Source organism: Heterocephalus glaber, unplaced genomic scaffold, assembly GCF_053883595.1.
Source record: "Heterocephalus glaber isolate CG9 unplaced genomic scaffold, H.glaber_assembly_v1.0 deba00000676, whole genome shotgun sequence".
In the NCBI taxonomy this organism is placed as follows: domain Eukaryota; kingdom Metazoa; phylum Chordata; class Mammalia; order Rodentia; family Bathyergidae; genus Heterocephalus; species Heterocephalus glaber.
The window spans coordinates 9,511,715-9,531,687 of record NW_028258156.1 but is presented as its reverse complement, the minus strand read 5'-3'; the positions used below and the strand labels follow the sequence as shown (position 1 = coordinate 9,531,687).

Sequence of the window (19,973 nt, the reverse complement as noted above, 5' to 3'; positions counted from 1 at the left end):
AAATTCTTTATTCAAAGAAATTATATATAAAAGAAACCACTTCTACTTATTAGTTTAGTACACAGGCCATCTGATTATTGGAAGCAGACCTGGAAGAGGTTAACCTTTTTCTAAGATTCATCCTACAACTGTCTAATGAGAAAGTCAATATTTTTACTTTACTTCTTCATTTAAATTTTTTTAAACTACACTATTATTGATTTCTTAGATTTGACAATATTCCATCATAATGTAAAATGTTAACAGAAAGAAAACTCACAGAAACTGTATATACTAATTTTACAACTTTTTTATTAACCTAAGATTCCAAAATGAAAAGTTCACCTAAAAAGGAAGTAAAAAAAAAAAAATGCCAGTGCTTTTGGAGCATAAAATAATAAAAGCAGTTCTAAACCACTTCACAAACATAAATACCATTTCTTTACATCTGGGATACATGCATTACATCCCTCTTGTGAAAACAATATTTTTCTCTGCAAAACAGGTAGAATTTTAAGAATGGAAAAACATCACTAAATCTGATTTTTCCAGGATATATATTTTAAAACACAATATGTCATCACTTCTCGGCCTTTTGGCTAAGATCAAGTGTAAAACATAATATGTCATTAAGCAATGTGTTTCATTTAATAATTATATACTAGATAAATTATATTATATGCTTTCTATGAAGTGTATGTAGCTAAAAAGTATGCAATCTTGTACTACCAAAATATTTACAAGGTTGTTTTATTCCTCTCTCTTCATCACTATTACAATGTTCAATCATGATATTCATTAAAATATGTCAATATCGATGACCTAGTAAGCATAAGGTATGTGTACCTTACCCAAAATTAACCATGGAGTTTTAGGTCAAATAGTTACTCACTGGAAGAAAAAGGCAGAATTTAATTTGCCTCAAAGTACAAAGGTAACCAAAGTGTCACCTATATGAATGTTATTTTCTTAAAGTTTGGGAGGTAATATAATTTAATGTTATAAAAAAGAGTATTTCCCTCTAAAAAATTTGTCATACGTTGGTAGACAAATTCTGTTAAAGCGTGTATATATATAATATATATTTTTTTAAAACATCACTAAATGAATGTGAACATCTTTAAATATATTTCCACCTGCCACTCCTCCTCCCTTGCAAAGGCAATTGTTTACCAGATTGAAGGGGGAAAGAACCTGCTTAAGGAAGAAAAAAGGCTAAAATATGGGATAAGTATGTAAAAGAGAAATGAAGCATTGATCAGCATATAAGAAGGAGCACAAAACTTCCTGAAATGATGGGAAACCTGATGACAGGGTGCCTGCATAATTAGGGGCATTAAATTGGGTGCAAAATTGGGCAGTACAAATCCTTTATTTTCAGTTGAACTAGACAATCACTTGAACTCTAGGGGGGAAAGAAAAACATCTACTTTCTTTCTTCTGTTTCAGCACTTAAAATGGAGTGGCTAAAAAACTTAAAAGCTGGAAGGATTGGTTCCCCCATAGACGTAAAGATAACCCAAGGTGAATTATTAAGGGTCTTTCAACATTGACGCAGAATTCAGGGTGAAATGAGCATACTGTAAATCAACTCATTGTTTGGGCCTTTTCAAATTAGTTGCCAAGAGAGGAGTGAAAACTTGATAAGCAGGCTCCAGTTTCTATGTGTTGATTTAGACATCTTAAAGCTTGTGGGAGCTCAATTCACTTAAGAGAAGAAATTTAAAGGGAAGAAAAGTAAACAGGAAAATGCTATGCAATGAAACAATGGTGTGAATAGAGAATAAAGAATTTTCTTTAAAAACAAAGCAATAAAGAGTTCCATTGTGCTTTTAAATTACAAATTTTAAGTTCTTTGATTTAGGTAAGAGTCTAATTTCCTTTTGAGTATCAAAATGCCATGACCCACTTACAATATCCAAACAGCTGCTGCTGTTTCCTATCTAGCTTGGGAGAAAATTAAATGTAAATTAAAATCTCAAAGAAGTAAGTCGACATTTTCTAACAGGTAGATGTCTACTTTGCACGAAGCAGTAAAGTCATTTTTCCTTTTAACTTTCCCCCATGGAAAGTCCATTTCTGAACTGCCTGGGTTCTGAAACCAGGTGGGTCCAGAACACTAGTGATCAAATTTAAAACTCCTGCAGCACCATATCCGACCGTCTCAGGATATCAAGCACAAAAAGCACTCACTAGAAGAAGTCAAAAAAGGTACCAAGCCTAAAGTCCAGGTACTCAGAAGCAAACCCCAGGTAGTAGTCTGCTTTTTTCCAGGGAAAATGTGACTCCTACCTTTCATGAGTGTATATTTGTCTTGATTTTATCATGAAAACAAAGTTTTTCTTATCCTTAAAAATAAGATTTTTTTGGAATGATTTTTAAAGTATTTTTAAACCACTAATAGAACTTGAATTTTTTTTTTTTTTTTTTAAGGACGATACTCTTTCCTGGGGCAAGAAAGGTGAAAGTGAGAATGGATCAGATCTTCTACACCGAGATTTGAAAGACACTTACTTGTAGCTTTCTCCAGAAGCTTCATTTAGCTTGGAGCATACGAGGGAAATTGTTCCTGGTGACAGCGCAGTGGGAATTCCCACTCCAACAACCCATGAAATGTTACTGCATAATTATTCACCTTCTGAGGCCCATTAGAACTTATCTGCAGAGAAAGAAATTTAATTTAAACTCACCCCTCTGTGCTAAAGAATGACTGAGACAAGAGATCAAAGCGCGAAGGTCTGTCCTCCAGTGGTTTGCAACACCTAGGCACAATAGGGTGAGAGGACGCGGCATTCCAGTGCTGCCCGGCTTTCCGGACCCCGGAGCGAGGGGGTGGGGTAGGGGCTCGCATCACCAGCTGGTTTGAGGGAGGAGGGTGGTGGCAGCTCCGGAGGCGGACGTGTCAATTATATCCTGGAGCTCCTGGCTGCCAGATCGCACCCACAGGTGGCTTCAGGGGCTTTGCGCGCCAGAGCCGCGCTGCAGACCAGATAGGCCACTCTTTCCTTCCCCGCTCTGGGTACCAGGGTCAATGGAACAGTGCATTTAACCCGACAGGACAGACGTGGCTAGAGCCCTGTCACTCACAGGTGTGCAGCCCTGAGAACTCCCTGAATACCTGCGGTCTCGTTCCACGGTGCCTTAGACACACATAGATGATGCCTGCATAACCATCAATAATAGCCAGGTTTAAGGGGTGCCTACACGTGTCAAGGGCCGGGAAAGTTTTAACAGCAGCCTTTCCTCAGTCAACCTGGGGGGCAACAGGTACCTTCTCCAACAGCCCTTACCTCCTTTCAGATGCAACCAAGATATACCCTGGAGAATGTTGCCAGCGCACCCAAATTTCCAGCTGCCCAAGGGTCAGTAAGGATGGCCAAAAGGGAAGGAAGCCCAAGAGCGGTTGTTGGGTTCTGAGTACAACGCACTAAAGAACAGTCCGTTCCGTTCAACAGGTACTGCAGTTCTAAGCTCCCTATCAACATTTCCCCCAGGTAGTCGCCGGGGTGGAACTATACTTTGACTCCTGGAATTTAAAAGGCCAGGATGTTTTCACAGCCAGTCAGACTCAATTTTACTCCCTTTAAGCTAACAGTGTGGGAAAAGGTGCGAGTCTGGCAAACCCAGAACAAAACGACAAGAGTAAAACTTCCCGCCCATGGAGGCCGCTGCACTGAACGTCCTGGGCGAGAGGAAGCGGGTACGAGTGAATACAAAGCAGGGGTGTTGGGGCCAAGAAAAGAGCACAGGAGGTGAAGGAGGGCAGGAAGTCGAGGGCAAAGCCGAGGAGAAATCTAAACAAGTTCGGGAAGAATGACCTCGGCCTGTCCCGGTGGCACCGGCAGGACACAGCGAGGGGCGTGCCCCTCAGTCAAGTGTGGGCCCGAGGCCTGGGCCCCAGGCGCTAGGACGCCGCAGGGCTTCGGCAGGGCCTAAGGATTGAGAGCAAGCAGGGGAAGGGCGGGGAAGGGCGAGGACTCCCCCACCCTGGCCGGCCGGGTCTCTCGAGAGCTCCGAGACGAACTCGGGGGAGGCTCACCGCGGCGCTTCCAGCTGGGCTCGCCCAAGGTCAGCGTCTCAGAGAAGCGCAGGCCGAGTCGGACCCGCGCGCAGCGCGCTGCAGAACGGGCGCAGGGCACAGGGTGGCGCTCGCTGTCCGCGCAGCGGGCGGAGCCGGCCGCCCGGCCTTTGTGTGCGCCGGCGCAACGCAGCCGGCAGCCTGAGGGGACCGCAGCCCGAGAGGGACCCCAGGCCCGGGTACCGGCTGAGGTTCCCGGAAGACCCCAGGCCCCGCTCCACACCCGGCTGCTACCTAAGAGCCGAGCGCGCGGCTCTCCCGCCTGGACCCTAACCGGGCTGTCTCGGGCGTCTTCCCTAGAGCACCCCGAACGTCGAGGAGGGAAGGGGGAGCAAAAGGTGGCATTACCCAGGGTAGGAACACCCCTCCCCGGGCTCCAGGCCTCCTCCAAACCCCAGTTAAAAAGAGAACCACGGAAACTTTGGAAAGACCGGCCGGCCTCCGGGGCCCTGCAGGAGAGGCCGAGGACGCCTCCAGCGGCCCCTCTGGGGCAGCCAGGAGTTACGGCCCGAGGGGCAGAGTTGAGGACCCGGCTTACAACCAGAAGCCCAGGAAATGAACTTGAAAGAATGGCTTTAGGACAATAAAGAGCAGCAGCTGTCGCCGGCGCTTACTCCCGGTTCTAGGTCACCACAAACACTCCCCGTTGCTCTTGGAGTCCCGACTGCCCTTAGGAACCAAAGCAAACGGAGAAGGCTGCTTCCCTGCCGCAGGGAGACTCCACAGAAAATTAAATTAAACACGCGCCCAGGGACTAAAGAAAATAGGTCCCCGCTCCCCCTTGCTGTACCAAATCAACACTTGTGCTGGTCGGGAGTGCGGCGAATGTGAAGAGATGGCCCCTGACACGCGTCCCCTGCCACCGCAGCGGCTGGGGTCCAGGGCAGCAAGAAATTACCGGCTTTCCTTTGCTCCGGAAGCAGGAAATAAAAAGGGCGCGAAAGAGTTCTGCATCTTAGTATTTTTTAAATAACAGCAACAATTGTGTACTGAGCAAAGTCTTCCCCAAAAATGTCACTGAGAAGAAAAACTTTAAATGAGTACATTACTCTCCTTTGATTCCTTACACAACAGCATTTCCTTGAAAAACAGTGATGGAATTAATGGGCTGTATCATAGAAGGAAGGAGGGAGAAATGAGAGAGAACACACATTGGTAATACCTGCAATTATTTTAGTAAAGAGAGAAATGATGACTAGACAGAAGCAGCAAAAATCAGTAGGAAAATTTAAAACCAGTTTATTCAAAATAACTGAATCAAATCAATACTTCAAGGCTATTTGAAAAACTGAATAAAATGTAGACATCCTTTTATTATGTTTATCTCTATATGTATATTATATATGTGTATGTATATATATTAGGAACCTGAGAATAATCAAATCTATACTTTGTTTCCCTGTAGGTTTCTACCTTAATTTACTAGCCAAAAAGATCATCTGACCTTTAAGCTAATCCTCGATAATACATTATTTATTTTAAATAAATTCCTTCACAGGCCTTCCATAACATTCCATTCAATAATCTCACCAGAAGATCCACAGGGAGATGAAAATGTTGATGGTAGAACTATCGATCCGCCCACTCAGGAGTCCAGTCTCATCACTTGCTTGTCTTTAATTTTTAATTTTAGCATTCTCTACCCAAGGGAAGCTCAGTTGAGAAGTTACGGCAACACTAGGGTAAGAGGAGAGTGGAAGAAAGGCAAATCCACCCAGGAACTTTTTTCAGCATCAGGAGAGTGAATCACATTTGTTTAAATTAAATCTCTAGCAAAAAATATTTTAGTTGTAGTTCAGCCTTACCTTATATGCACCTAAGTATACCAAGTTTCAAAAAGAGAGGTCAGGAAGGAGCCAGGGAAAAAAAAGAAAGAAAGAAAAGAAAGGAGGATAGGCAAGAAACACTCAACTTTAGACAAGAGATGAGAAAGGAAATAGAAAGATTGGATTGAGCCAGGCAGCCCTTTTCCAGTCTCTGAAGGATGGGCTCAAACATGCTGGCCTGACCTCTGGGGTCAACAACTAGTTTGACTCTACCTTGATCTGCAAGACTAGAAGCTTGTCCTTTGGTTCAAAGTGAGACCCAGACTCTGGGTTCATCTGAGTGAACCTCCAGCCACTGGTAAGTGCTTTATCAGACAAAGCAGAAAAAAATCACTTTTGCACTTCATCTTGTTGTCCCCCAAAAGGATGTTCATCCCCAAGAGGGTTACCCTGTAGAAAACTAATCTAAAAAATACTGCTCATCGCCCATCAAAACAAATAAGCAAAGCCAAAGGTTTAGGAAGAACCGAAGGAAGAAAGTGAAAGTTTATACATCTATAGGACAAAAAAAAAAAAAATTAGTCCCCCTTTGACCACCCCAAAGAAATCTTTCAGACATCTCTTTTTCTCGTAACCCATTTCTCAGAACGTTGATATTTTACATGTACCAAGCAGCTTTCCTCTTACCTGCCACTACATTTAACTCCTTCAGAACCGTTCTCTCCAAATCCCTCTGCACTGCAATTTTCAATAAAAAAGAAACAACACTTAAACTGTGTTCTGCATGTTATTCCTAGGAAGAAAGTGACAGAAAAAGACCATTTTATTTTTAATAACCATTATTAACCTCTATAGTATACCAAAGAATGAGAGCTAACTTTTTGTCTAAAACCATAGGGATTGGAGGCCTCAAATATCTGCACAGACAGCAGGATTAAGGCTGTCTGCTACTTAGGCACAATATGTATTATTCTAAAACATATTTAACCAAAAGCCCTATCCCCCCCCCCCACCCGAATTCATAACACTCACAGCTCTCTGCATTTTTGTTTCTACATATTATAATGACTTTACATAAATTTCAATGAAAATTTTTCAGTTTAAAATATGGTATATACCAAGACTGAACTGAGGGTGGGAGGAAGGCAAACAGAAAGAAAGAAGCTAAACTTGTTAGAATCTGAACACACTAACTTTTTATTCAGTTTGATTCAAAATAATATTAATCTAATATTGAATTTGAAATAACATCAATCAACATTTAAAGTGTTTTATGTTTCAAAATATGGCTCAAGGAACACCCATTGCTTAAATGCACTTAGACAAAACAAGACAATATTTTTTATTGGCATCATTGACACCTTTGAACAATAGCCTAGTAAATAGATTAAGGTTTAACCTTCCTTTTCTTTGGTGGCTGTTTAGAGACTTTAAAAGAATAGATAACTCATTTCAACAGGAATCTACTATTGATATTTACCCCTACATAATCTTTAGCTAGGACATGGAATGCAAAAAACAAGCTTTTGTTAGCTTGACCTCCTCCTCTTCCTAACAACGAAAGTTATCCCCAAACCCATGTTTTTATTTTAGATGTATTGATCTTCCAATGTAAGTCTTGGCCTTTTAAATACTAAATGCAATCAATGGCCAACAACCTGACTTCTGTACACTGCAAAGGAAGCAAAATGGGGAAAATTCTTTGATTTGGTGATTTAGTACAAATTTCAAGGTCAGTTAACCCTGATGCTATGAGCTAAATCTACTGGTAAATAATTAATTACATTTCTTAGACACTATAATCTTTATCTTGGTAAATAGAGAAAACACAGCTTTGCCAAATAGATCTTTCCATCTAAGTAATATCTTAAAGGCAATTATTTAAATATTATCACAAAAACAGGGTCATATTTTCTTTAAATTAGACATTTAAACTGAAGATAAAAATGCACATGTCCATAGCTTAAAAAGGGGGAAAAAAATACAAATTTACTGGCCTAGTCTTTCATCTGAGTTTATTAATACCATTTAAAATATTACAAATAAATCAATTACATTTCATGCATTTAAAATGCAAGTCTAAAATGTTCCAGAGAAAGGCTTTTCATTTCAATGTGAAATATCCAAATTATTTCAACATTACAATGAGCAATTAGTTTGCAAAATCTGCAAACATTTAAATGTGGTGTCAGGAGTGTTTATGAACAGTTAACAATATTACCTTCAGGAAATACACAAAGGCCAAAGTTAGTCGAGTTTCACTTGGACAATTTATTTAATACATGGGTTCTGGCAGACCCAGTTATTATGAAATATAGGAGAACTCTTCACTTTAACTATGCCTGAACTGCCAGCAAATGCAAATAAGTACATGCTCCATTAAATTAAATGTCACCCAACATTTATCAAATATTGTCTTAGTTACAGTTTGATATCTATCTAAATTCATAGTCAAGCAAAACTAGGCCCCGAAAGTGCGTTTCTGGCTCTGCACCTCCAGAAATGAGTTCAGAAAACCTGCAGCTCATCAGAACCGCAACAATAACTCTTAATATTTTCTGTGACCAAAAAAAAAAAAATCAAGTTTACTTCAATATATTTTCAAATATTTACTGGAAGTAATATACAAGAAAAATACTATACAAAATCGTCTCCTGGACAACTGCACCTCACACCCTCACACTGGTGGAGTTATATTTAATTGGTAACTAATCTAGAACGATTCTCCAGTTTTACAAACCATTAGGTTCAGATATATTTTACAAAGTTTTCTTTTTTTCCAATTTCCCTCTTTTGGCATTTAATCTACAGCCTCATTTGATATAAACGATAGGTCTTCACTTGTTTTAAGTTTCAACCACAAAAAAAGTTTAACCCCAAAATCTTCAGTGAATTGTAAGAATTTACAAGGAGTGGATACTATACAAATCGACCTCTGAACAAAAAAAAAAAAAAAGATTGGGAGATTAAGCTAGGGAGTGGTGAAAACCGAGGTAGAAAAGGACAAACACGAAGATAATTAATCTGGTTTCACCGGAAAGGGGTATTTTTGCATAAGAAAAACACACCTACCCTCACCCCGCCCCCACCCCATCCGTTAAATTACTGTGATCAAAATAACTTTGGGATCAATATTAGCACAGTTTTGAAAGACGTGCTTACTGGCAGAGGAAAAAACTATCTAAAAGGGAAACTAAGTGGAAACTTGCTTTTTTTTTTGTCCTCTTAGTTTTTTAGTTTTAAAAAACGTTATAAAGATGAAAGGCTGCTGCACCACCGATACGCCAAGACTGCCCTTTGCTGAAACTTGCATCAGTTCCACCTCAGGGAACAAAGAAAAGCAAGCAGAGCCGAGGTTGGGAAAGCTAAACTCTGCAAACTCTCCCCTCTAGGTACCGCCAGACCGGCACCCCACGAAGCTCCGACTCCCTGCGCAGTGCGCGACGCCCAAGCAGGGCGCTCCTTGCCTCCGTTGCCCAGGACTTCGGTTCAAGAACCAGGCTGCAAGGTCGGGGATGCCCTCCCGGCTGCCTCATCTCCCGCTCCACCCTCCTCACTCAGGCTCAGGCTGGCGCAGCCCGCCCGGCGGTTCGACTCGGAGATCCCTTGGTCTCCCAGGCACTGGGTTCGTCCAGATCTAACTCCAATGGTCGCCGCCCTGTGAAAGTTATGGCAACCTGGGGCTGGAGGAGGGACTCAGGAGAGGTTTCCCGTGGTGAAGGAAAGCCGTGGCCTGGGACACCGAGGCGTGTTACTTACATGTCCATATCCCCTTTACAGAGTTAAGTCGGGGGGGGGGGGGAGAAAGACAGAGACAAGAACGAGTGAGAGAGCGAGCAGGGTGCATGGAGAGAGGCTGGAGTCGAGGCCAGGGCAGACGAGGCCAGGGCAGACGAGGCCTGGGCGCAGCCAGGTGGGAGGCATGAGCGCTCGCGCGCGTCACTCCAGGCCATTGCGGTGGCCGGGCTCGGGGGGCGGCAGCAGCTCCGGGGAGTGGCAGGCCGGGCTGCCCGCTGCACTGTGCTCACTGTCGGTGTCGCTGCCCTTCTTGCCGCCGCTGCCCGAGCCCGCCGAGCCGCCGCCGCCGCCACTGTGCGTCTTCACGTGCTTGCTGAGGTGGTCGCTGCGCATGAAGCGCTTGTTGCAGACGGGGCAGGCAAAGCGCTTCTCGCCGGTGTGGGTCCGTAGGTGCCGCTGCAGCTCGTCGGAGCGCGTGAAGCGCTTGCCGCAGAAGAGCCAGTTGCACACGAAGGGCCGCTCGCCCGTGTGCCAGCGCAGGTGCGCCTTCAGGTGCGACGTCTTGCCGTACACCTTGCCGCAGCCCGGGATGTGGCAGCTGTGCAGGCCCTTGCGTCGCAGGCTCGCTCCTGCCGGGCCCAGCCGCTCTGCCTCCTGGCAGTTGGGGCAGTCGCAGGTGGCCCGGCCCGAATAGCGGCGGGCGGAAGAGCGCGGGGAGCCCCCCAGCGGCGCCGACGGCCCCGCGCTCAGCATGGCGCCGCCCGCGCCGGCCAGCGGCGATGGGGCAGAGTCCGGGTAGGAGCCGGGTAGCACGGGCTTGAAGCCGTCCATGAGGTGCTGGCCCGCGGGACTGAGCAGGTGCGAGGAGGCGCCGCTGCTGAAGGCCGAGTGGCCGAGGCTCGAGTAATCCGAGTTGTAGCCTCCGAGCGGAGAGTGCAGCGAGCTCTGCAGCCCCCCCGCGGCCGGGTGCAGCGAGCCGGGCAGCGCCGCCGCGCCGTTCGGGTTCTGCACGTCGATCCAGCCCGCGCCCACGTCCCACCAGCTGGAGGCGCCGGCCGAGCCCACGTCGCCCGCGGCCCCCAGGCCCGGGTGCGAGGGCTTGAACCACGACTCGTAGGGATGCGCCATGCCCACGCGCGGGTAGATGCCCTGCAGCCCGTCCACCGAGGTGTGCACCTTGGAGATGAACACGGGCTGGTGCGAGCCGTCCTGCGAGTGCGCCGAGGACCCGCCGCCGCCGCCGCTGCCGCCGCCGCCGCTGCCCCCCGACACGCCGGGGGCCGGGAACACCGAGTAGTCGTTGGCGAAGGGCGCACTGGAGGCGGCGGCCGCGGCGGCGGCGGCGGCGGCGGCGGCGGCGCTGCTGGAGGTGAGCGAGAAGGCGCTGGAGCCCGGGGAGCCGCCGCAGCTGAAAGAGTCGGACACCAGGGCCGCCGCCGCCGCCGCGGCCGCCGCCGCCGCCGCCGCCGCTGAAGACGAGCCGCCGTTCCGGGAGGCCCCCGACACGCCGAAGCCGGAGAGGCTGGAGCCCACGACGTTGCAGCTGCCGGAGGAGGAGGACGAGGAGCGTTTCCAGGGGTGGAAGCCTTTCCCGAAGGAGGAAGAGCTGTCCGAGAGGGAGGAGGGAGACGGGCTGGGGCTGCCGATCTTATTACAGGTAGCAGCCAGCATGGCCAGAGGAGTGGATCCCAACCTCGGTTCTTCCTGCGGGAATGAGAGGAGAAGGTGGGGGAGGGGTGGGGGGCGAAGGGCCGGCGGGGGAGGGAGGGAGAGACGCGCGTTAGTCCGGCGGTAGCCTCCGCGACGCCCCGCTGCGCCCGATCTCTCGCTGCGGCGCCGCCACCACTCACCTGGCGCCCCCAACAGCCCCGGCACCCGGCGGCTTCCTACTCTACGGGAGGGGACAAGTTGGGCTGCCCGCGTCTGACTCCGCAGCAAAGCGCCACGCTAAGGAAGAGTTTGACAAGTATTCTCACCTAAAACAACACTCTTGTGCACAGAAGGCCCCAGACACTTCGAAGCAAACAACCAAAAAGTCCAGATTGGGGAGGAAGGAAGTTTCCTTTGCCGACAAACATGGGGCGAAAGCATTTGGATTGCTTTTTAAGAGCGCTTCCCCTGTAATCCAGAGAGAGCTTTGAAAAATCCTGTACCCCAGAAACCCATCCCGGGTTGTTTCTTCCAGGCCAAAAGAGGTCAAACTGGAAGGCTCACTCGCTCTTCCTGCTTTTTTCCCCCCTAAGTCTATCTACAAGAGTAAAAAAGAGTTCAACGTACCTGCAAGACAAGGCGGGCTGCGATTTTTTTTTTTTTTTAAAGGGGAAGGAGGTGAATCTGCGGTTTGGCCAGGAGAAAAACCTTGCTCTCTTTACCCCCGAGATCGTCGCCTGTAAAGTGGGCTGGGCGCGAGTCTCCCGGGCAGGGAGCGGCCAGGCGCGGAGAGGTGGCTCGGCTAAATGCCCCTCCAACCTTTTCCTGTGCTGAAAAAAGTGACTCGGCCCCCCTCGCCCCCTTTCTTTCTCCAAACTCGCTTGTATTTAAAGAAGAAAAAAAAAAGCTCTCAATAGAGAGACTGATAGCCCGTGGCCTGGCCGGGGCGACTTTAACCCCCTCCGATCAGCAATAAAAGGAAACTAATTAAACCAGCAAGAGAAAATCCTGAGACTCACCCCTAGAAGTGAAGTTGCCATCACACAAAAGTGCCCTCCTCCTCTCAGAGGATCTTTTTTATATTGATAAATCAGAGGCAGTGTTTTTTTTAGAGGTGTGCAATACAATGATCAGTTCCGCCCATTCCACCACAATTGTAGCTCCCTCTCCGGCTTTGAAGTGCCGCGGAGGCGCAGCCAGCCAATCTGCGGGCTCGCCGGGCCGCGCCGCGCGCGCGCCGTGAGGTCATCTGCGCCGCCGGGCGGGGGGGAGGCGTGTGTTGCAAAGTGCGTGCGTGCGTGAGTGTGTGTGTGTGTGTGTGTGTGTAACAGTGCAATTGTGCGAGTGGGAACCAGAGCGCAGCACAGAGATGGGGAAGGGGGTGCCATTGTGACAGTACAACAGTGACACTGTAAAAGGGGGAAGGAGAGAGCGCACCAAAGGAGGGTGTTGTGTGTACTGTGTAACTGCGTGTGCTACACTAGGGGTGCGTAGAGGGGCCGTGCAGGAAAGTGTGGAGGAAGGGTGAGAGTGCACTCGCATGTAACAGTGCGACAAGCCCAGGCGAGGAAGAGGGTCACCGCGGCAAAGCGAGGAGAGGAGGGATATGTGTTTGGCGTGGGAGGAGAAGGGGGTGCGAATATGTGCGCTTGTGCCAAAGAAGAGGGAAGGTGTGCGCGCGCCCGTGTGTGTGTGTGCGCGCTCTCGCGCGCGCGAGCACCAAAGCTGGGGGTGGGGAATAGGAACAAGACAATAAAGTGTTCGTGCGCAAGAGGGAGATTGGCGATTGGAAGAGTGAAACTGGCTGCAAAGTTGAGTGAGGCTGGGTAAACAAATATTCACAAATGCTACCACTGTCACCAACTTCCTGTGTTCCCTTTAAAATCTTGAGGGTTTTTTTTTTGTCTTCTCTTACTGTCACATTTTTGTAGGAAAAAAAAACTTAACCTTTCCCTTCGTGACTTTCCAGCTACATAAGAAAGAGATTGGAAGGCAGAGAGGTTTTTTTCGGGGGCGGGGGGTGGGGGGAGGCTGTGTGCGCCTGGACCCCTGTCACTTTGATGTGAAGGCGCTCCCCCCCGCCCTTTTCTTTTTTCTGAGGTGGGCTTCTGCTTTGGAAGTGCAAGTCTCACTCTAGGAGAGGAGGTATATTTGTCCCGCGGTGTTGAGTAAATTTCAATACAAAAGGATTAGAGAAGGGTGCAAGAGAGGGTTATTTTTCCTGCGAGTAAGAAAGAGGGGAGTGTGTTACAGAATTTAGAAGTTTTCACAGGAAACCTTATTGAGGGGAGAACAATCAGGCTTTGATTGAAATCTGTGGTTTCTATTTATGCAAAAACAGACACAAGCTTTTGATAAAGCTTGGACTGTAGTTATGGAGGCATCTCTGTCTAACGAAGTTTGGGCCGGAGGTTTACTAATATGTCCATGTTAATATACAAACTTGGTTGAAATGTGGTGGGTTTTAGTCACTTGTTTGCTATTTGTGTTATTAAGTGCCTTCAGAAATGTAATTACAATTTCCCTGCCACCAGAAAGGAACTTCTTAAACCACGGGAAGCACACCAGTGTAGCAAAAAGTTCAGAGTCCTTGGAGCTCTACTGAGTATTCATGTTTTTTATACCACAGTAATTCATATTTTTAAGCAGCTACAAATGCTCTCAGAAGTCTACTTTTAAGTTGGAATTGATTAAAATGTGACTAGGTGGGAGAACTGTTTTGTTCTGACTGGGGAAATACTCTTATTTTATTGTTGCTGTTGAACCCTCCTCAAGGATGTCAAAAAATTCTCTGGGGTTTACTGAATTCCAAAGTCAGGTTGCTTCCTTGGTGTAAATTTCACTGAGCAGAGTTGAGGCCATTTGTGGTGTGAAAGTTTGGATTCCTGACTTCTTTTTAATATGTAGGGATATTGACTGTACATCATATCTATTGATTAAGGGGATAAGGTACACATTCATACTTTAAAGTAAGTGTGAAGTATATTAATGAACTGCTTTCTTTTTCTGAAGGCTGACGCTTACCATAAATGTCGTGTTTCTCCCTCCAAGCCGCTCTGAATGATTTTAGCGTGTTGAGAAGGCGTGACAGGCCAGCCCAGAAGGAGGAAGGGGTGGGGGAAGGAGGGAACTCCGTTTAACAAATAAAAGAGAATTAACTTCATTGCTTTGGTATCCTTCTATAATAATATTCATTTTAAGGACCTAATATACAGTTGTTCAAATTTGAGGTTTAATTCTAATCAATACTGTCACCCTCAAAGGTGGAGAAAAAAGCTTTGAAGGAAGACTCTTTTCTATGAATAGTTATTCTATCTTTTTATCCTCCTATCTTCTGGAAGGAAGAGAGGCAGGACTATTAAACACTTAAATACGGATTCTGAGAGTAAACAGCCGTTAACCACTGTTTCCTCAAAAATGCTAGGAATTAGAAAAACTCAGCATCGTGTGACTGCAGTTTTGAACTACCTAATTCTAACATTTTTCATTTGTGTAAATTCACCTTAGAATCATGTCACTCTTCTTAAGACAGTAAGTCACAATGTTAGTGTGGATTTAATGAAAATACTGAATTCTTCAATTTACATAAGGTTGGTTTGAAGCATTTGGGGATTTTCAAAGGTTTATATGTGCAAATACATCTATAGATATAGATAGATATTCCACTTACTCTCATTATGAAAATGAGCTGTTTATTTCATAGTAGCATTGGCTGAAGATCTGTTTTCTTCTTCCACTGTTTCTCTTCTGTGCCCCCAAGAAATGTGTAATGTTTGTACCATAAGGTATAATGTGGCAGAATTAAAGGAAAAGACAAAAAGAATGATGTAATTGACCAAAAATTAAAGCAGTCATAATCTTGCTTTCTGTTTAAATGAAGCTAGTCTCAGAGAAGCACTTTCTCCACTTGGAGAAGTGATCCCACCACATCTGAATCCTGTCCCACAGCAAAGAACAACTATAGACCCTGGCAAATACAGCCAACCTGTCTAAGCATTTTAGGGTAGAGTTCAGTTTACCTTTTGTGATCTTGGTCATTATTCTTGAATTTCATATCATGATAATAAAGATGTTTGGAAGAGGAGGGGAAAGGAAAATAGCAAGTACAGGTTTTCTAACATCATTTAGAAGTTTCCCCCACCCCATATGAAGTTTGATGTACTGGCTGGGAAAGGGGTAAATGGATATTCTGCTGTTTCTTGCAAACCTGTGGGATCCACTATCAATAAAGCTAAAATCTATTAGCATTCTGTATGCATCTGCAGCATAAATTTCATTTGAATTTCAAATTTAATAAACCAGGAGGTTTTTAATCATCCCTGGTTTTATTTGTTTGATATTAACATGCTTATTGACCGGGTCTGGTGACCAGTTTGATCATTACAGGACAGCAAAAAGTTAATTAAAACGACCACAGCCCCTTAATCATATCATCTGTCTCATCCATGTCGCTTTCTTTATTACCAGTGATGATGGATAGTCTCCCAGATTAATTTCTCTGTTTCTTCGATTTGGACAACAGCTTTTGGGACCTAATTTACATCCTGGGAACAACTTGCTCAAGTATATCTAACACCTTGCAGCTACAATATACATCAAGGTCTCCTCAGATGGAGTGGGGAAAAGGAGTCTTTTTTGCAGGCGGGTTTGAAGAATAATCAATGCTCAGATCTGGAGCTCCTACATTTTTGCAACCAAAAAACCCGGAAGGTCTTAAAAGCAAATTAGAGGTCTGGATCCCTGCTTTCCCTTTTAGGGGTGTAGAGAGTGAGATATACCTCCACCGTTTGGTTAATAGATTAAAATGTGTAGATACAGCCATAAGTAAATAAAGCCATTTGTAACCATTAAATACAATTAGGGATTTATAACCGAAAACATCAAAGTTGCCCAAGCTTTCAAGTGTCTGCACCAAATGCATACAATGCATTTACACCAAATATAATTTTGAACGTTCAGTGTAGTCCGAGACATACACAGCGCTAAAGAAGGAAGCCTAATGGGGAAAAAAATGCACACGAACTGTAGTGCGTACCTCTGCTGGGTACGTACAACCCGGCTCTTAGCATCTCCGTTTCCAGAGCTCTGTCAGGGACACGCGCTCTCTGCAAGCTGACCTGAGGGTGCCCGCCCGGACCCAGTGAACGGGGTAATGCTGGGTCCCTGGCCGGAGCCTCTCCCCAGATGGGAAGACGGCCCCAACCTTGGACACCGTGTGGGGACCTAGCGCGCGGACTCGTCGCCTGCTAAATAAAGCATGAAGAGGGATGGCTAGGGAGCCGAGCGCTGCAGGCGGCTGCCGAGAGGAGCGAGCAGGCTGAGCCAGGTTATGGGGGGCGAGGGGGGGGGGGGGTCCTGGTCAATAGGTGTCTGGTCAAAGTTGCTTTCCTGTTAAAAAGAAAACCTGGCTAGGCTTGGACCTGTGGATTCCTGAGGGGTGCCCCTCTGCGGTCTATCTCTGCATTCGGGTGGCTTTCCTAAGAAGTTGCCTAACGTTTCCTGGGAAGGGAGGTAATAAAAGCCCCTCTCTGGTGGCAGATTGTTGAGCCGTAGGTGGGAAGGGATCAGTCGGCGAGAGCTCAGAGAGGGCTGTATGTTCCTGATTGGAAAATGGGAACTTCCACGCTGAACAATAGCCCCTATTAGTGAGGTTATTCGGTTTCAAACTGTCCGGCCACATTTACAGCCGAGTCCTTACTTTCCTGGTATTGCTTAATTGGATGCATTTGTTGACCCCAGCGAAGCAACAGTGACTCTTGATCTACTTGCTTAGGAGCTCCTAGTGGATGCAAAGCATCACCTTGGTGAATCTTAATAAATAGGAGAAAGCATTTCTTTCTTTTTCTTTAGTAACTCGATATTTTGCTTCCATTTCTTCTTTATATTTACTTTTTCCTTTTCTGCCATTTCAAACATTGAAAAGTTAGAATTTAAAAGAGATTTACTCATATAACCTACATTATTATGAACTTTGATTTCTCTTGGTTGGGCTAGTCCAAAGGCATGTAAGGATAGGGAAGTTTTTCCCCATATATCAAACAATCATCTTAATAGGAGGTAAGTTATGGATTAAAAAATGAAGATATTACAAAAATGAGCATTTGAAGTCTCCAACTTGTATGTATAGCCTATATTAAAAGAGGAAAACAAACCCCATTTTGCTATTTCTTATCTACATGCATAGGCATATCTTCATACTATGTTAATGTGGCCTGCTGCTACTTCTACTGGCAGGTGTGTACTCTTGTGGTACAGTATATTTCATATTCACCTGCCAGCCCATAGATGAAATTTATAATTAATTCTATAGCACTTGTACTTCCCCATCATGTAAATAAAGGAAACACATAGAGAAACAAGAGTTTGATCATTTGGGGTGAATGGGGTGTGTGTGTGTGTGTGTGTGTGTGTGTGTGTGTGTGTGTGTGTTCTTGATGTGTAAGGCAGGAGGAAGAAAGAAACCTAGACATTCAGATGAGTGATTCTCAATTTTTTTACTAGAATAGATTTGTTTTGGCTATTCTCTCTTTTGGTGTTATATATTACTTTCTCACAGCTAATGTGGTGCAGAGTTAAAAACTACTAAATTCTTATCCTCCACACTATTGATTTCTTTTCATTCCATTCTGTTACTAGAGAAGGAAATGCTCCCAGATTACCCGGTCGCCTCCTCCAGACGGTTGACAATTGCAATCGCAGTTTCGGGAAGATAAATGTTACTTTGGGAATTGTGTTTAATTGCAAATAATCTAGGAGCTGCTCCCGGTCTCTGGGTTTAACCACACATGTGTTCAAATCATTGTACAAGGTTTACAAATAGGTTATATTTGTGAAAAGGGATACAATTCGCTTTCTAAAACCAGGAGCAAACTAGAATGTTCTCACTTGGGGTTTGTCATCAGATTCTTAGAGATAACACCAGCCAAAATAACACGAAATAACAACAACCAGAAAAGAAAAATGTGGCTTCTCAGGGTACTTGAAACCCTAAGAAAAAAGTGTCCAGTGGAGTTTATTTTCAGGTCAATTTTATTAAAATGAAAACAAGTCATTCTTTGAGTTCTTAAAATCCCTTGCATAAATCCATTTGTGTAGGGAATCTTTTTTAAAGTTCACGTATGTGGACTTTTTATCATTTATTTTTGTGTGTTAGTGTCTATAGGAAGTTTTGTAGATTTCCCCTGAAATAGCTCAAATGGTTATTTTTTACAGTTCCTCTTGTAACTCAGCTGCTACCTTTGTGTGTGTGATTCTTTGCTTATATGGCAGCTCAATTAGTGTTGTTTGTGTGTGTGTGCTCCCTTTTTTCTAATAGTCTTATTAACAAGAAAAAAGGTGGCGAACAGGTTATTCTCCTAACCTGACCTGGCTGTAAGAGTAAGATGAGCAGCACTGAACAGATGTCCCCATTTAAGCCGTTCTTTTCCCACATGCCTGCTGGATATTGCAGACGCACAGGAAGCTCGCTTCAAACCTGGCCCATTTCAGGCCATAATGGCCACGTTATTTCGGCCCAGTGCACACGAACAAAATCGCGTGCTTTGAATCATTCGACTCTGAGTCCAGGAAAAGCAGGGGGTGTGGTGGCAGTGGGGGTGACTAGGGAGGGGTTTGTATGGGGTAGGGGGCTATTTCATCTCAGATCGCAGGAAGAGAACTTGCTCAAAAGAATTTTTCCCCAGCAAATACGGTATAATTTACAGAGCAACTTAATAATCCGAGGGGCAATGCAAAAGCCCTTTGCGTTGTAAACCGCTTCTAATTACCTGCCAGAGCAATTAGCTGACTATCACGAAGAAATTAGATCGCTCAATGTAGCATAAATAATGCGAATAATTTTGTAAGAAGAATGGAAAGCGAGACCTGGTGTTTCTTTATAAGGAAATAACACCTCGTACTGTACGAGCCCTCCATGAACACATATTAATGTCTAGGCATGCATGGCAATGAGTCCGAGCAGGAGCCCTCTGGCTGCCGTTCAGCACTTTTTCCGTTTACGTATGCGGGGTGAAAGTCGGCTTCCAGGCGTTCGATCTCCAGCCTTCCAGCTCACAGTAATTAACACATAGCGACTTCAATGGGAAAACCTGTTTTCCAGATGATTTTTACAATGCAGCTTTATGTCTCATTTGGCAGTTAAAATAGCTGGAGTTGTTTTCTGGCTTCATCTCTACTATCATCTGTTGAGCATATTTTGCTTAGATTATTGAATCCCAACCAAAACTTAGGTGCAGGCTTTTGCTGGCCTTTATTTTCTTAAGAAGTGGAAATATCACGAGCCAAGGGCAGTAGGGCAAGGAACCCTTGTGAGCCTATGTAAGTGTTAATGGATATCTACTTTCCAAAAGGAGTCTCCGAAGTATATTAGAATGCCTTTTCTTTGTGTTTCACTTTAACATCTTGTTAAAATCCACCATCATATTTTCTTAGGTCATTTCTCTTCACCTGGTGTTTCCTATATAAAAAGTTCAGATGTGAGTTCACACATTACTTAGCAAAGGAAATAAAAAATAAAGATAAAACCTAACTTTGAAGGAAAGCTGACTATGCAAGGTGTCTGAGAACACCACCAAGCTCTTTGAAATTTACTAGGTTTCTAAATTACAAACAAGAATAGAACTTCAAACACTATTTGGAAAAAGGGTATGTGTGCCAACACCTACACTGTGTGGGCACACATGCAGGTGTGCGCGCACACACATACACACACACTGAGAAGCTGTTGCCTACAACTCCACAGTGGGCTTTCTGATGCCACTGAG

General features: G+C 45.1%; 1 protein-coding gene across 1 annotated transcript; it reads right to left on the bottom strand.

The window, feature by feature from the left end:
• Positions 1 to 7,131: 7,131 nt before the first annotated feature.
• Positions 7,132 to 12,352, bottom strand: Sp8 (Sp8 transcription factor). Its single transcript, XM_004839573.4, has 2 exons — positions 12,231 to 12,352; positions 7,132 to 11,265 (listed from the first exon to the last, which is right to left on the bottom strand). Exons 1-2 carry the CDS (start codon positions 12,249 to 12,251, stop codon positions 9,763 to 9,765), a joined length of 1,524 nt encoding a protein of 507 aa, XP_004839630.1. The 5' UTR covers positions 12,252 to 12,352; the 3' UTR covers positions 7,132 to 9,762.
• Positions 12,353 to 19,973: the final 7,621 nt, after the last annotated feature.

What these genes read in the sequence shown, in the direction of transcription:
- Sp8 (XM_004839573.4), bottom strand. Translation starts at nt 12,251, where the DNA reads ATGGCAACTTCACTTCTAGGG. An exon ending in TGGCAACTTCACTTCTAGGG is followed by an intron (nt 11,266 to 12,230) that starts GTGAGTCTCAGG and finishes TCATTCCCGCAG; the next exon opens with GAAGAACCGAGGTTGGGATC.